The 17,732-nt window shown below is 52.0% G+C and overlaps 1 protein-coding gene across 6 annotated transcripts in view; it reads left to right on the top strand.

The window, feature by feature from the left end:
• The window catches only part of LOC123365744, a 93,345-nt gene that overhangs the window by 55,443 nt on the left and 20,170 nt on the right, over positions 1-17,732 (top strand). Inside the window, exons 5-7 of one of the 6 annotated variants that reach the window (XM_045008613.1) lie at positions 11,601-11,709; positions 11,919-12,014; positions 13,256-13,369. The exons of 4 other annotated variants lie outside the window; for them this stretch is intronic. In XM_045008613.1, the coding sequence (XP_044864548.1) occupies positions 11,601-11,709; positions 11,919-12,014; positions 13,256-13,324 (274 nt within the window). In that variant the 3' untranslated portion in view covers positions 13,325-13,369. The remainder of the gene's footprint in view (positions 1-11,600; positions 11,710-11,918; positions 12,015-13,255; positions 13,370-17,732) is intronic. One more of the 6 variants, XR_006577726.1, reaches the window with a different exon arrangement.

Here is a 17,732-nt window from a genome sequence, read left to right as displayed (position 1 = left end):
TGCCACCAGATCTCCGCAAATGGGTAGGCCAGAACGATCCGTGCACCTATGATGAGATGATCACGCTGATAGAAAGACGCATGACAGCCAGGGAATTGACCCAACTACGCAAGGAAAGCCCCTTCCGTAGCAAACACCCAACCCCAACCCTGGAAGGAGGGACAGCCAAACCCCTGGGGAGTCCTAGGTGGAGGAAGAGGGGGGCTGAAAACCAACAGAGACTCCAGAAGGAAGGGATTGGCCTGAGTGGAGGGAACCCTGTGACTAAAACCCCTAGCCCATAGGATGGGAGTCTGACTAGAAATAGTTATAGATGTTATGCATGTGGGGAGTGGGGACACATAGCAGCACAATGTCCCAGCACCGAAGAGCCTATGCAATGCAACTTGGGGGATTGGGAGGTCCCATGCTCCCTTATCCACCTGGCGGGCGTTGCGTTAGCCCCACATAACTATACCAGGCCAGTGAAGATAAATGGAACAGAGGCTACAGCACTGGTGGACTCAGGAAGTGCTATCACCTTTATATCGGGTAAGCTGGTAAAAAGTAGCCAGCTGCTGCAAGCCAAACGTGTAGCAGTGACATGTGTGCATGGGGCCATGAGCCAATACCCCACCATCCCAGTGGAGATAGAGGTTCAGGGGAACCCCATTGAGGTGACAGTGGGCGTTGTACCTAAACTCCCATATCCTGTAGTTATTGGGAGAGACTATCCAGGGTTTGATAATTTACTTCCCTCTGAGAGGCTGCAGGGAAGTGGAGACCCTGTTGACAGCAACTCATCACTGGGGGAATGTCAACCCCCAATGTTTTCTGAGTTTTCTCAGGATCTATTCTCAGCCCCCCAAAAGGCCCGGAAGACAAAAAAAGAAAGGAAGGCCGCGAAGGCTTTGGGAACCCAGATCCTGACCCAAGGCCAGAAGACTGCGCTAGTAGGCAGACGGGCATGAGCAGCCAACAGTGAAACTACCAACACGGAAGGTGAGCCGGAGGCTGGCCCCAGCCATGAGGGCGACAGGCCATTGGAAGAAGCAGAAGCCGGCCCCTGGGAGCTCAGGCAGGTTAGTCCTGGGAGAGAGACTTCGGACGGGACCAGGCAGAGGACCCCAGATATGACAACGTCAGGAAAGAGGTGGCTGAGATAGATGGGATACCAGTGGAGGGGAAGGTCTGAGGTCCAGGACCCTACTTTATAGTGAAGAAAGATCTCCTGTACCGTGTGGTGCAAATGCAGGAGCAGGAGATACATCAACTTCTGGTGCCCCAAAAACATCAAAAAGCCATATTGAGCCTCGCCCACAGTCACTTGTTTGGAGGACACTTAGGGGTAGAGAAAACCCAAGCCAGGATCCTGCGGAGGTTCTTCTGGCCAGGAATACATGAAGATGTCAGGCGATACTGCACCTCTTGTCCATAGTGTCAGCTACATAGCCCTCGCCCACACTTACGGGCCCCTTTGATACCTCTTCCAATAATAGAGGTACCATTTGAACGCATAGCCATGGATCTGATTGGGCCCCTAGAGAAGACAGCTCGGGGCCACCAACATGTGCTGGTTGTACTAGACTATGCAACCCGATACCCGGAAGCTGTCCCCCTACGCAACACAGCTTCCAAGACAATAGCTAAGGAGTTAGTACAGATCTTTTCCCGGGTTGGGCTTCCCAAGGAGATGCTGACTGATCAAGGGACACCTTTCGTGTCTAAATTGATGAAAGATCTCTGTTCATTGCTCCATGTACAAGCCCTACGGACCTCTGTATACCACCCACAAACAGACGGCTTTGTGGAAAGGTTCAATAGGACCCTCAAGGCCATGATCAGGAAAGTGGTGAGCCGGGATGGGAAAGACTGGGATACCCTATTGCCTTACCTCATGTTCGCCATCCGGGAAGTTCCACAAGCCTCCACAGGCTTCTCTCCATTCGAACTACTATATGGGCGCCACCCCCGAGGCATATTGGATATAGCCAGAGAAGTCTGGGAAGAGGAGCCAAATCCTGGAAGGAACATAGTTGAGCATGTACTACAGATGAGGGATCGGATAGCCCAGGTTACACCCATTGTACGAGAACACTTGGAAAAAGCACAGGAGACCCAACGGACCCATTATAACCACCAAGCAAAGCTTCGACGGTTCCAACCGGGGGATCGAGTAATGGTCCTTGTGCCCACAGAAGAAAGCAAGCTGTTGGCCCAGTGGCAGGGACCCTATGAAGTAATTGAAGCCGTGGGAGAGGTAAACTATAAGGTACGGCAGCCAGGCCGCAGAAAACCGGAGCAAATTTACCACATCAATCTTCTAAAACCTTGGCATGATCGAGAGGCATGCTTAGTCACCCGGGAGACTCTTCTCCAGGAGGATAACGTACATGAGCAAGTAAAGATATCACCCGACTTGACGCCAATCCAAAAGATCGAGGCAACCGATATGATTAATCGTAACCAAGATGTTTTCTCTACAAAACCGAGGCGGACGACTGAGACCTATCACCATATCCGCACGATCCCTGGAGCCAAAATAACACTGAGACCCTACAGAATCCCAGCAGCCAAAAGAGAAGAAATCAAGGCTGAAGTAAAGAAAATGTTAGAATTAGGCGTTATTGAAGAATCCTACAGTCAGTGGTGCAGTCCAATTGTTCTAGTGCCCAAACCTGATGGTACCACAAGATTCTGTAATGACTTTCGCCGACTGAATGAAGTATCCCAGTTTGATGCATACCCCATACCACGCATCGATGAACTGGTTGACCGACTGGGTAGTGCCCGTTTCTTGACTACACTGGATCTGACAAAAGGGTACTGGCAGATTCCCCTGACCAAAGAAGCTAAAGAAAATACAGCATTCTCCACCCCAGACGGGCTATTCCAGTACACTGTTCTCCCTTTTGGGTTACATTCCACATTCCAGCGCCTCATGGATAAGCTGCTGTGCCCCCATACTAGTTATGCAGCTGCATACCTAGATGATGTCATCATCCATACGCCAGACTGGGGAACCCACTTGGAGAAGGTTGAGGCAGTGCTACGCACCTTAAGGCGGGCTGGCCTCACCGCTAATCCTGCTAAGTGTGCCATAGGACTAGCAGAGGCTAGGTACCTGGGATATATTGTAGGAAGGGGTATAGTGAAGCCCCAAACTAATAAACTAGAAGCGATTCAAAACTGGCCCTGGCCAACCCGAAAGAAGCAGGTCCGTGCATTCCTAGGTGTAGTAGGCTACTACCGTCGGTTTATTCCCCACTTCGCCAGCGGGGCAAGTCCTCTAACGGACCTGGTGAAGGCTTGAGGTCCAGACATGGTAAAGTGGACCGACGCTGCAGAGGGGGCGTTTGTAGACCTTCGGACGGCCCTCTGTAATGACCCCATACTCATAGCCCCAGACTTTACCAAGGAATTTATTTTACAGACAGATGCTTCTGAGGTGGGGTTGGGGGCAATTCTGTCACAAATGATTGGAGATGAAGAACACCCGATTCTCTACCTAAGCAGAAAGCTGCTCCCACGAGAACAGAAGTATGCAGTAGTCGAGAGAGAATGCCTCGTTGTCAAATGGGCCATGGAGACGCTGCGTTATTACCTCTTGGGCCGGCGATTTACTCTTGTGACGGACCACGCACCCCTCCAGTGGATGCAGAGAAATAAGGAAAAGAATGCAAGGGTCACCAGGTGGTTCTTATCCCTACAACCATTCCAGTTCCGTATACGGCATAGGGCTGGATGCCACCACGGCAACGCTGATGGTCTTTCATGAGCACACTGCCTGGTGTCCCAAGTTGCCCAACCCTATGGTGTTGAGCAGAGGGGGGGGATATGTGATGGAGCAAGGCCGGATGGCTACAGGAAAGTATTGAGGAGCAGGTATGTTAGCTCCAGGCTAAGCAAATCCCTAGTACCATGGGAACCAAAATGGCAGTTGCTCCAGGCTAATCAAGGCACCTGGGGCCAATTAAGAACTTTCTAGAAGGTACCGGAGAGAGCTACATTGATTGGAGCACCTGCAGCCAATCAGGACAGGCTAATCAAGGCACCTGGTATAAAAAGGGGAGCTCGCCCCAGTCTAGGGAGGAGGAGCCAGAGGAAAGAAGTGTGCATGAGGAGCTGGGAGCAAGAGACACAAGGAACTAAGAACTGAGAGGGGGTACTACCAGGGGTGAGCTGGAGCCGGTTCACACGGGTTCGCGCGAACCCGTTGTTAAATTTAGAAGCGGTTTTAGAACCGCTTGTTAACTAGCTTCCCTGCGAGGGAAGCTTTGATGGGCTCTGCCTGGGAAGCCTGTAATTCCTCCTCCCGGCCGCCGGGGGGCGCTGGGCTGTGCTGCGAGAGCCATGTGAGCTGCCTCCTGGCCCTGTTGCTGCTCCTGCTCTTTGGAGCTCTGGCCCTGGTGAGTCCCCGGCTGCGTCCTGCTGCTCCCAGCCCCCCCCCCCATGTGAGTATCTGCGCCCCTCCCCCGCCTTCCCTGCCCCCAGCCACCCCCTGCCCCCAGCCACCCCCAGCCACCTCCTGCCCCCAGCCCCAGCCCCAGCCAGCCCCTGCCTCCAGCCCCAGCCAGCCCCTGCCTCCAGCCCCAGCCAGCCCCTGCCTCCAGCCCCAGCCAGCCCCTGCCCCCAGCCCCAGCCAGCCCCTGCCCCTAGCCAGCCCCAGCCACCCCCTGCCCCCAGCCCCAGCCCCCAGCCAGCCCCAGCCACCCCCTGCCCCTGCCCCCAGCCCCAGCCACCCCCAGCCCCAGCCCCTGCCCACAGCCGCCCCCTGCCCCACCCCCTGCCCACAGCCGCCCGCAGCCAGCCCCCGCCCACAGCCGCCCTCTGCCCGCAGCCAGCCCCTACCCCCAGCCAGCCCCTGCCCACAGCCACCCGCAGCCAGCCCCTTCCCACAGCCGCCCTCTGCCCGCAGCCAGCCCCTGCCACAGCCAGCCCCTGCCCGCAGCCAGCCCCTGCCCCCAGCCACCCCCTGCCCCCTGCCCCACCCCCTGCACCCAGCCACCCGCAGCCAGCCCCTGCCCACAGCCGCCCGCAGCCAGCCCCCGCCCACAGCCGCCCTCTGCCCGCAGCCAGCCCCTACCCCCAGCCAGCCCCTGCCCACAGCCACCCGCAGCCAGCCCCTGCCCACAGCCGCCCTCTGCCCGCAGCCAGCCCCTACCCCCAGCCAGCCTCTGCCCACAGCCGCCCGCAGCCACCCCCTGCCCGCAGCCACCCGCAGCCCGCCCGTCTGCATCACCTGCCCACAGCCAGCCCGTGTCACTCCCTGCCTCCAGCTAGCCCTGCCCCACGCCCCTATCTGCAGCCAGCCCCACATCCACTGGTGCCCTGCAGTTCCCAGGGCAGTAACCCTGCACACGTGCTTTAATGAGGGGGAGGCAGGGAGCAGCTGGGACCCACACATGTGCACACCCTAGAGTGACCAGACAGCAAGTGTGAAAAATCGGGACGGGGGTGAGGGGTAATAGGAGCCTATATAAGAAAAAGACCCAAAAATTGAGACTGTCCCTGATCACCACCCACACATGTGAAACGGAGCTCATTTCTAGTTCAGCCCCATCTTTTTAAAAAAAAAATTTAGGTAGGGTTAAAATACATCTGTATTTTCCTGGACATGTCAGGCTTTTCGGTTCTTAATCACCTCCTGGGAAAATATGGACGTATGGTAACCCTATTGGTACAAAAAATACATGCTGTCGCACATCCCTTAAATCAGAACTTTTTATAGGGAACCCGTTGTTAAATCAGAACTTTTTATAGGGAACCCGTTGTTAAGATTTTGGCAGCTCATCACTGGGTACTACTGGAGGACTGAGGAAAACACCATACAATCTAGCAGCATCAGACACCAGGAGGATCCTGTGGTGAGGATAAAGAAGGTGCTTGAAGGAGGCTATGGGGAAGTAGCCCAGGGAGCTGTAGTGGTCAAGCAGCGGTTACAAGTAGCACTATAGAGACTGCTGCAATTCACAGGGCCCTGGGCTGGAACCCGGAGTAGAGGGTGGGCCCAGGTTCCCCCCTAGCCCCGCTACTCCTAATCAGACATAGGAGTAGTTGATCCAGACTATGGGTTTCATCCAAGGGGAAAACCACTGAGGGGAAGAAATCTGCCAATAAGCGCAGGACCTACTAGAGGAGAGGAGGAACTTTGCCACATACCTTAGAGACTAACAAATTTATTTGGGCATACGCTTTTGTGGGCTCAAACCCACATCCCATGAAGTGGGTTTGAGCCCACGAAAGCCTACGCCCACATAAATTTGTTAGTCTCTAAGGTGCCACAAGTAAACCAACTCAAGTGAGTTAAGTCCAAAAGAGACTGCAAAGTGTGGCAAAGGGATCTCACCATACTGGGTGACTGGGCAACAAAATGGCAGATGACATTCAATGTTGATAAATGCAAAGTAATGCACATTGAGAAACATGATCCCAACTCTACATCTGAAATGATGGGGTCTAAATGAGCTCTTACAACTTAAGAAAGAGATCTTGGAGTCATTGTGGATAGTTCTCTGAAAACATCCACTCAATGTGCATCGGCAGTCAAAAAAGCTAACAAAATGTTGGGAAATCATTAGGAAAGGGAAAGGGGTTGTTACCCCAAAATCTCTGTGTGGAATAATAAGGAATTGACCTATACAACAGGTTTGACTCCCACCAGCATCTATCAGCTGGGAGAATTATTTTTTTATAAAAGTATTGGCAGCACTCTGCCCTCAGATATGCACATCCAACTCCCACAGAAGTCTTTTTTATAGAATTGGAGATTACCTATCCTCTTAGAGCTGGAAGGGACTTTGAAAGGTCATTGAGTCCAGCCCCCTACCTTCACTAGCAGGACCAAGTAACAATTTTTGCCCCAGATCCCAAAGTGGCCCCCTCAAGGATTGAACTCACAACCCTGGCTTTAGCAAGCCAATGCTCAAACCACTGAGCAAGCCCTCCTCCCCAGAAGTCTGTGTGCCTCTTGCCCATATTGCATTGAAATAAAGACTAGAGAGACTATAACCTTAAATAGAAAGCAGATTTATTAAGGGCTAGATACAACTGGGGTAAGATTCACTATGGGGAACACTACAGATACCCACGAATAGTTTCCAGCAAGGGGGCATAAAGCCCAGGCCCTTAACGGTCCCTTGGCTAAACTAATAAATGTCTGAAAAATAATTACTGTCTCTCTTCTAGCTGCAGATGGAGGACACCGGCAATGGATGGTCCGTCTCAGGAGAGGAACAGATCTGAGCAGATAGCACAGTTTTCACTGCATCCTTTGGTGGATTACAGGAGTCAGGTAAGTATCAGAGTCCTTGACAGATGTTAGTAGCCAAAGTCTTGATCCAATGCCACACAAAGAACCTGGACGTGGCTGCCTCGGTGGTGGACAGCCCCAGCGTCACCACTAACAGTCCCTTATACGCTCTCTGAGGCGCGCATTCCTGAGGCCCACTCTGACAGGCACCGCTCCCAATCGGTTCCAGCCACTTCTCTGTCCCTCAGGTTCCGTGAGGAAAACAGAATTTTGGCAGGAAAATGCCATGCAGAAAGGGTACCATAATGGAGTTCAAACTCTTCCTATCATATGCGCCATCTTGAATTTCTAAAGTCCATTTTGAATTGCAGCAACATTCATAACAGAACATGACCATGTAGCAAAATCACCTTACATTTCTGACTTCTTATCTATCCAGTAATATTGCCTCTCTATAAATCCATGGTATGTCCACATCTTGAATACTGGAGCTGGTCTCAAAAAGAGATACTGGAATTGGAAAAGGTACAGAAAAAGGCAACCAAAATGATTAAGCTTCTATATGAGGTGAGATTAATAAAACTGAGTGGATCTTTGGCTTGGAAAAGAGGTGACTAAATGGGGATATGATAGAGGTCAATAAAATGTGATGACAGGTATGGAGAAAGTAAATAAGGGAGTGTTATTTACTCCTTCTTGTAGCACAAGAACTAGGGGTCACCAAATGAGATGAATAGGCAGCAGGTTTAAACCAAAAAAAGGAAGTATTTTGTCACACAACACACAAGTCAACCTGGGGAAACTCTTTGCCAGGGTATGTTGTGAAGGCCAAGACTATAAGAGAGTTCAGCAAAGAACTAGATAAGTTCATGGAGGATAGGTCCATCATTGGCTATTAGCCAGGATGGGCAGGGATACAAAACCATGCTGTTGAAGTGTCCCTAGCCTCTGTTTGCCAGAAGCTGGAAATGGGCGACAGGGGATGGATCGCTTGATGATTCCCTGTTCTGTCGGTTCGCTCTGGGGCACCTGGCATTGGCCACTGTGGGAGGATAGGATTCTGGGCTGGACGGACCATTGGTCTGGCTGTTCTTATGACCAACAGAGGGCAGTCCCAACCAGCAATATTTATATTTGGTGCACTGAAAGGGCTAACTTTCGAAAGGTGACCAAAATGATTAGTGAAGCATTAGTGGAGCAAAGCAATTAAACAGAACAATGTGAATGAAAATTGGGAGCTGTTGTTTAAGGAGTTTGTTAGATGGGGCATAAGCCACATTGCATAATTAGCTGAGCTTGCAATGGCCTTCCACTCAAGTCGCTGACATTTCTCTGTCTGTAAATGTGATAACTGTTTTAAAATCTAGATCCAATCAATTACAACATGTTAGGGAACATTTTAGGCAATGGTCTGATAATTGGGTTGATGGCAGTAAACAAGCGATTCCCATAGGGCTCCCACCCTCCCTCTCTCTCCCCCTCTCTCTCTCTTTCTCACAATGTCTCTCCTCCCCCCCCCCACAACAACCACCCTTATCCTCTCTCCCCTTTCTGCGCCTGCATCCTCTGCAAACTTTCAAAGACGGATGCCTCGTAATGGCCTTTGCTCGTGGGGATGTTGCCTAGTGGTCAGGGTTTCGGCCCTTCGACATGCGGAGGGGAAGGGCACGGCAGATGGTGGGGGAGCCCAGGGCCTCCCACTGGGCTCACACCCAGGCCACTCTGAGGGCAACACAAGGGTGTGACACTTCCTACCAGCCAGTTATTGTCCAAAGTTCATAGTTTATCATAGGAGGCTCTGAAGGGTGTCAGCTCACTGCTTGGCACCTCTTCACAGCTGGGCGTGGCATGGCATGGCAGCTCTCTCCCTCTTGGGGTGGCAGCTGCCTCTGTAATGCTGACAGACCCTGGTTGTCGGGATCAAACCCGTGATCTCTGGCATGAGCTAAAAGCCAACTGGCTGTTAGCTGAGACCGTAGAGCAGACTCATTTTATCTTTCTCTCTAAGTGGTCTTGGTGCCACTAGTGGGGACAGAACACCACATCCTGGTGCAACAGGAACAGGTCCTCCCTTCCCTCAGGGAGAGGGACCTTCAGGCAGTTGCTGAGGGAATGATCCTGCCTTCCTTCAGGGCCTGCAACGTAGAGGTCCTTCCTCTTGCCTGGTCTGCCCACAAGTCCTCGTCCAGTCTGTGCACCCCCTGCAGGTGTAACGGAGCTGGGCTGACTGAGGCCAGAGCAGCTCCTTAACCCCTTGTTCCCCAGCGTGGGGCTTGTATAACCCATCACAAGTCCAAACAGAGGGGAAAAAATCTTGAAGATATAGCTTTCCATCCTCTTATTAGCTAACAGGCCTAGCAGGCCTGAGGGCGTATTTTACCAAGGAGAGATTTTTCTCAGTGACAATGTGATTTTTGAATCCTTTTTTTTATCCTGGCTTCTCTTTAACTCCTTGGAAGACAACTTTAGATGATGCTTCGTGCAGCAGGCATCCTTTTGCCATGTGTTGTCCAGGCTTTTCTGTTGCTGTATTTGGGAGGAGGGTTGGTGAAAATCCACTCTGCTGCCTGCTGAATGCTGCATTCTAACCAAAAGTATGTAAAGTATTTTGTCATACAACACACAGTCAACCTGGGGAAACTCTTTGCCAGAGCATGTTGTGAAGGCCAAGACTATAAGAGAGCAGAGCCGTGAGTAGGATAGGGAGGTGACACAGCATCAGTGAGACTGATATTGGAATACAGCATCCGGTTTTGCTGTCCTCATTTCAAAAAAATGTTGAGAAATAGGAGCTGGGGCAGCAGAGCGAACAAATGTTCTAAGGGCTGGAGAAAAATGCCCTCCAGTGAGCTATTGAAAGATATTACCCTGTTTAGCTTATGAAAAGAGGATTGAAAGGTGACTTCACTGAAGTGTTGAAGTGCCTTAATGGAGAGAAAATATTCAGTATTAAAGGGTGCTTTAGTCTAGCAGAGAAAGGCAGAACAAAACCCAATGGCTGGAAGGTGAAAAGAGTCAAATTCATATTACAAATAAGACACCACTATTCAACAGCCAGGATGATTCACCACAGGAACAAGCTACCAAGGAAACTGGTGGATTCTCCCTCCCTTGATGTCATTTAATGAAGACTAGATGCCTCTGTGGAATGTGTTTGCCCCAATAGTAGTTTTGTGCTATACAAGAAGCCTGTGATATGCAGGCAGTTAGAATAGTTCCTGGAAAGGTCTCTTCTGGCCATAAAGTGAGGTGAATCCATCCCTCAGAGGTGGGCAGATGACACATTCCCATGCAGCAGGAGGACGTCACGGGCAAAGTGATGGGCCAGCTCCACATCATCCGGCACTTGCGCCAGGTGCCTGAGGCACTGCAGGGGCTGTGCCTCTGAGGCCAGCAGCAACTCCCACCCGCTCCCTGCTGCAGGTACTGCTCTGGCTCACTGTAAATGGGGAGCTAGTGGAAGGGGAAATGGAGCCCCCTGGCACTCACTAAAAGGGAAAGTGGTGGATTCTCCATCTCTTGATGTCATTTAATGAAGACTAGATGCCTTTGTGGAATGTGTTTGCCCCAAAAGTATCTATTGTGCTATACAGGAAGCCTGTGATATGCAGGGGGTTAGAATAGATGCTCTGAAGGTCTCTTGTGGCCATAAAGTCTACTAATTTTGGAAAAAGTGAGTGTAGCATTGGGAGCAGCCTGTGATGTTTTACTGTCCAGCCGGCTTGCTTCCTAGAGTGAACAGTCATTGAGTGGGTTGATCCAGAGGGAGGAGCTCAAACCCTGAAAGTGTCTGGCCAGCGGCAGGGCATTAGCACTTCAGGGGAGGAGTGGGATGGCGGTGACATCACAAAGGCCTTTTGCAGGTCCTCAGCCTATTGGTCAAAGGTGGTGGGGTGGTGATGACCTCACAGAGAGATGCTGACATCAGGCAGGCGGGACAGGGGCGCAGGGCTAGGGGAAGCTCGGAGAGCCCTGTGGCTTTGCTTCAGCAAGTCTCCTTCTCGAGGTCTCTCTTTGAGGACTCAGAGTATGAGGGTTCACGCAGGTGAGGGCGAGGAGGAACCTCTTTTGAGTTTTCTCCTTTCCTTTTACTGATTTTACTAGAAAACAGACGTCCCTGTTTAGAAGGTAAGAGCCTCCGAGAGGTTTGGAACCTGCTCAGTCTGCTGCATCTGGTGCCAGCTGAATTCTAGGCATGGAAAACACTACTTTAAGGTGGCTGAATTTTGTTCCCCACCTGGGATTTTGTCCCGTAGAATCAGTCACTGGGGACATTAGGGTTTATCCTTTTTGTTTGACATTTTCCTCCATCTCTCCGAGTTTTCTCTTAATCTCTTACTTCTTTTGTCCTGCTCTTCTCTCTTGCCAGCACTATGACACCTGCCCTTGAGCCAGAGGTAGAGACCCACCTCCTTCGAGCTGCCCTGCATGCCGTCTTCACCCTGGGCATGCAGAAGGACACCACCCAAGAAGTCCAGGTAGATCATGCTAAAGTCATGGATTGAAGTGCCAGCTGTCATCCTGCCATGAATCCTTGCTAATTGCCTGCAGGGGATGTGAATGAAAGAGGCGGAGATATGTGTTTGGGGGTCTGACCAGTGCTTCCCAGAGACCCCTCTTCCCATCCTGTGGCAGGTGTAGCCCCACTTTCCCTAACTCTGACCCATGGCTCTCCCTTGCTTTTCAGGATCTGCATAGGATCGTGCCAGACCTCCTGGATGCTATGCTGGGGAACCTGCTGGCAGAGTCCCCAGACACCAACAGGCTCCACTACATCTTGAAGGTGAGCCCGATGAGAGGGGTGGGGATAATTTTATGTTAAGTCTTAGCTCCATTTTCCAGTCTGTCCTCCTAGCTGGGTCCCCAGCCAGGATGCGGGAGGTAAGGACATTCTGCCAGGACAAGGCCTGCCAAGAGAACCTGGATGACAAGCTCTACATCCTGTTGACAGCACCTCCCCAGCACAGACAAACTCCAGCACATCTTGGTGGTGAGCAGAATGGGGAGGGACAAGTGGGGTGTTACCTTAGCCCTGGGGACTCCTAGAAAGAAGAGACTGAAAAATCCATGTTTCTCTTGGATCCTTCCGGGTATGCATTGGTGAAATAAACTCCCTGGGTGACCTTGGGGTTAACTCACTTCCCCATTACAGCATCAGGCTTCTCCACTATGAAATCTATCCTGGGGAAGAAGGACAGAAGCCCCGACAATCAACTTCACCTGTGGGTGTCTGGTCCTGGGAGCCTAAACCAACTGGACTATCTGCCCCATCACCTCAACTGCCCTGGCTTTCCCTCCTAGGGCCTTGTCCTAAGTGCTCAGCCTGGCCCCTTCCCGGCTTGTCCTTGATCTTTAAAGGACTATCGAAGCCCCTCCCATGCCTGCTCCCCTTGGGGTCCCTCTCCTGGCAGAGCACAGGCTTGACCCTGGGGCAGGTTGAAACTGGAAACCCGTGGGCCAAGAGTAACTGTTTGCTCTCAAAGGTGCTGAAAACACAATGGAAGAGGAAATCCTTTGGCCTGGATTTAAATTATTCCAACTGAAAGTGAATCAGAGAAAATAGATCCAGAGTTATCTTCCTAGCAGCAGAAAATGTGGAGTGTGATAGATGTTTAGGTCAGAAAGGACCATTATGTGCATCTAGTCGCACCTCCTGTATAACTGAGGCCCTGGAATGTCAGCAAGTGGTTCCTTCAGCCAACCATAACATGGGACTTAGCCAGAGTACGGCTTTCAGAACGACATCAACATGCATTAGAGCCAGCTGGCTAACAGAAAATCTTTCTTCTACAGTGACGTGGGGTTAAGGGACATGGAGGAAAAGCTATGGAGGCTGTGATTAAAATTCAGACAGCGAGGCCAGGAGAACCGGGACTAGGTCCCAGGACTGGCTATCAGAAGGCCTGCCATTTTCTATTCCTGGCTTTGGGACCATGAGCGAGTCTCTTCACCGCGGGGTGTCTCGGTTTCCCCAACTATCAAATAGAGCTAATCAAGGTTTTGTTTGTTCTCCCCATTTTACAGGCTGGGAAACCGAGACAGAGTTGGGACCTGTTTACACTACAGGTCTGTAGTGCATTTGTAAGCTGCTGACCCCCACATGTTGTTCAGAGCCTATGGACAACACAGCTCCTACAGGTGTCTTTGTTCTGTGCTTATCCCCTATGTACCAGGAGGGCTCGATGGTCTTTTCTCACTGTGCTGTGGGGAGCAGGTCCTGGGTCCTAAGGGTTTCAAGAAGCTCTGAAGGACTAATTTTTAAAAATATTTTTTATCAATGAATTGGGAGAAAACATACAATCCCTGCTGCTAAGGTTGGTGGGTGACAAAACACTGGCAGAGTGGTAATTACTGATGAGGAGAGCGTAAGGATACAGAGCGATCTGGCTCATTTGGCAAGTTGGACCCATTCAAAGAAAACAAGTTTGACCAGAGCCAAATGCAAGGTCCTATACCTAGCAACAAGGCATGTCGGCCACACCTACAGAATGGGGAAGTGTATCCAAGAAAGCAGTGACTCTGAAAAGAATATAGGGGCCGTAGTGGAGAAGCCACTCAACATGAGTTCCCAATGTGATGCTGCGATGAACAGGGTTAAAGCCATCATTAGACGTACGAGCAGAGCCGTGAGTAGGATAGGGAGCTGACACAGCATCAGTGAGACTGATATTGAATATGGTATCTGGTTTTGGTGTCCAAAGATGTTTTGATATTTCCAAAGATGTTGAGAAATAGGAGCTGGGGCAGCAGAGCCAGCAAATGTTCTAAGGGCTGAAGAAAAATGCCCTCTATTGAGCTATTGAAAGATCTTACCCTGTTTAGCTTATGAAAAGAAGACAGAAAGGTGACTTCATTGAAGTGCTGAAGTGCCTTAATGGAGAGAAAATATTGAGTATTAAAGGGTGCTTTAATCTAGCAGAGAAAGACATAACAAGATCCAATGGCTAGAAGGTGAAAAGAGACAAATTCATATTACAAATAAGGCACAGCCAGGATGATTCACAACAGGAACAAGCTACCAAGGAAAGTGGTGGATTCTCCATCTCTTGATGTCATTTAATGAAGACTAGATGCCTTTGTGGAATGTGTTTGCCCCAAAAGTAGCTCTTGTGCTATACAGGAAGCCTGTGATATGCAGGGGGTTAGAATAGATGCTCTGAAGGTCTCTTGTGGCCATCAAGTCTACTAATTTTGGAAAAAGTGAGTGTAGCATTGGGAGCAGCCTGTGATGTTTTATTGTCTAGCCGGCTTGCTTCCTAGAGTGAACAGTCATTGAGTGGGGTGATCCAGAGGGAGGAGCTCAAACCCTGAAAGTGTCTGGCCAGCGGCAGGGCATTAGCACTTTAGGGGAGGGGTGGGTGTGGCAGTGACATCACAAAGCCCTTTTGCAGGACCTCAGCCTATTGGCCAAAGGTGGTGGGGTGGTGGTGGTGACCTCACAGAGTGATGCTGACATCAGGCAGGCAGGACGGGGCGCAGGGCTAGGGAAATCTCAGAGAGCCCTATGGCTTTGCTTCAGCAAGTCTCCTTCTCGAGGTCTCTCTTTGAGGACTGAGAGAGTATTAGGGTTCACGTAGGTGAGTGCGAGGAGGAAGCTCTTTTGAGTTTTCTCCTTTCCTGTTACTGATTTTACTAGAAAACAGACGTCCCTGTTTAGAAGGTAAGAGCCTCCGAGAGGTTTGGAACCTGCTCAGTCTGCTGCATCTGGTACCAGCTGAATTCTAGGCATGGAAAACACTAGTTTTAGGTGGCCGAATTTTATTCCCCACCTGGGATTGTGTCCCGTAGAATCAATCAGTGGGGACATTAGGGTTTGTATTTTTGTTTGACCTTTTCCTCCATCCCTCCGAGATTTCTCTTCATCTCTTACTTCTTTTGTCCTGCTCCTCTCTCTTGCCAGCACTATGACATCTGCCTCTGAGCCAGAGGTAGAGACCCACCTCCTTCGAGCTGCCCTGCATGCCGTCTTCACCCTGGGCACGCAGAAGGACACCACCCAAGAAGTCCAAGTAGATCATGCTAAAGTCATGGATTGAAGAGGCAGCTGTCATCCTGCCCTGAATCCTTGCTAATTGCCTGCAGGGGGATGTGAATGAGAGAGGCGGAGATATGTGTTTGGGGGTCTGACCAGTGCTTCCCAGAGACCCCTCTTCCCATCCTGTGGCAGGTGTAGCCCCACTTTCCCTAACTCTGACCCATGGCTCTCCCTTGCTTTGCAGGATCTGCATACGGTCTTGCCAGACCTCTTGGATGCCATGCTGGAGAACCTGCTGGCAGAGTCCCCAGGCACTGACAGGCTCCACTACATCTTGGAGGTGAGCCCGATGAGAGGGGTGGGGGCAATTTTACCTTAACTCTTAGCTCCATTTTCCAGTCTGTCCTCTTAGCTGGGTCCCCAGTGGCCTGTCCTCGGTCAGGGCAGTCAGTGCAATGCAGTGTCAGGCCCTTCCTCCTTGAAGAAGAGAGGAAGGAGCTGGGACTTGAAGCCAGAGCTCTGCCTGGTTCTGTTGCGCACTAACCAAAGGGCCCCTGGCTGGCTTGGGGAGTGAGAGTCTGAACCCCTCCTGTGAGATGCAGAAGATGGTCCTCAGAGAAGAGTCCCAGGCTCCTTCCTAGAGAAACAGAAGGACCCCAGAGAATCAGCCCTTCTCTTCGATGGGCCCTGAGATTCCTGGGGTGGATTGTGCTCACACTCATTCCATACACCCAAGCAAGGACTTGAAAGCCAGGAAGGGATGAGGGGTCTGTCTCCTTCCTGGTGAGCTGTTCAGGAATCAGGAGTTCAGGGAGGATGGGAGCAGCCCCGACACCAAACACTGTTCCAATCTAGAGAGAGAATGAGAGGTTGTGACCTGCAGAATACAAGCATCGCCCTGGGGGCAACAATCCCCTTCTAAAGCTCTGCAATGAATGAATCAGATATTCCACTCTGCGCACAATGTCTCAGCCCCCTGGAGATTGGGGAGTGGGGGGTGTCATTTGCACAATACGCGCACCTGCCCATTGGTCTTGAGCTGTCTCCTTTCCCCACAGCACATTAACTACTGGATGGTGTCCAGGGTGTCGCAGGAGAGAGCCAGGGCCATTTGGAGCAGCACGGCCCTGCTCAGATTCACCATCACTTTCCCTGAGTTTGACATAAGTGACCTCTGACCCCAGCTTCCTGAGTCCAGGCGTAGGCGGGCTTGCTGTCTCCAACTGGCTGTAGGATCTGCTGCTGCAGGGGCTGTGGGTTAGGAGTGTTCCTCTTGGGGAGGCAGAGGCAGAGCAGGGAATGAGCTTGGCTTCAGTCAAGTTCTTCTTGTCCTGGTTAAGTGGTGACTGGGCTTCTAAGGGGACCATGCTCCAGGTTCATGCCTTCCTGTCATCCTGAAACAGCTGGGGAAGCAAGTCCTCATGGAGGGCCCTGCCCACATCTGTTCTCCAGACTCCCTTGCGGGCAGAGGAAATTAAGGCTCTAGCTCTAGCTTCTATCCTCTAGCATCCCCCGCAGAGCGGCTGAGGGGAAATAGAGAGTCCTGGCCCAGGGGGGACTGGGAGCTGACAGGAAAATGCTGATGGAGTCCCCTCTCCCTTCCATTAGAACTCAGCAGAATTGCCCAGGCTGGGTCACCATGTGGCACAGCTGGCTTTGTTCATCATTGACCCAGGCAAGGACCTCAGCCGGCAGGCCAGGGAGGGGGTTTACCAACTCTACCAGCTGCTGTTGCACCAGACGGGTAAGGAACCCAGCTGGGAAATGGCACCCAATGGAAGGGTGAGACTGGGACAAGGATAAGCGGTCTTCCTGACTCCAGGCAGGGCCGGTGCAGGGATATTTTGCGCCCTAGGGGAAACTTCCACCTTGTGCCCCTTCCCGTAACATCGGTTCATTGATTGGCAAATGCCTACGAGCCTTTATAGACCCCAGGGGCCAGCCTGCCCAGAGACTGCTCCCCAGACCAGATTCCCCCCTTTCCACCCCCTGAACTCCCCTGGAGGGTGCATAGCCCCGCCATGAGCCCTCCCCCGCATCCGGAACCCCCCACCCTGAGTCCACTCACTGGCTTTGCCGGGCTTGGGCCACTGCAGCAGCTCGGCAGGGAGGAGCTGCCTTCTGGGGGCTCCTGCAGCAGATGAATGCTGGAAGAGACCCCCGTGCACCTCCCCAGGTCCTTCCTCGCCGCACTTGGGCTCTGCGGCTTCCGGGAGTATGAGCCGCTGTCGCTGCTGTCCCTCCCAGAGCAGGCTCAGGGCCCTGCACCTGACGGCGGCTCATGTGTCCAGGAGCCGCAGAAGCGTAGCGAGGAGGGAGCTGGGGGGTGCACGGGGGCCTCTGCCCACATGCCTCTGCTGCAGTGTGCAGGAGCCCCCTGGGCAGGCACCAGACTGCAACCTGGGCAGGAGGGGCGGGGAGCACGGCGGCTCCCCTCTGGCAGCGCCACTGCCTTTGCAGGACTCCTGCCCCCTTGCGCCATGCCGGCTCCTCCATGGTTGGGGCTTGCCGCCCCCGCAAGCTTAC

The sequence above is a fragment of the Mauremys mutica genome, chromosome 3 (assembly GCF_020497125.1).
Source record: "Mauremys mutica isolate MM-2020 ecotype Southern chromosome 3, ASM2049712v1, whole genome shotgun sequence".
NCBI classification, from domain to species: domain Eukaryota; kingdom Metazoa; phylum Chordata; order Testudines; family Geoemydidae; genus Mauremys; species Mauremys mutica.
Note: the sequence above shows the minus strand (reverse complement) of the source record. Positions and strands in the feature narration are given on the sequence as shown.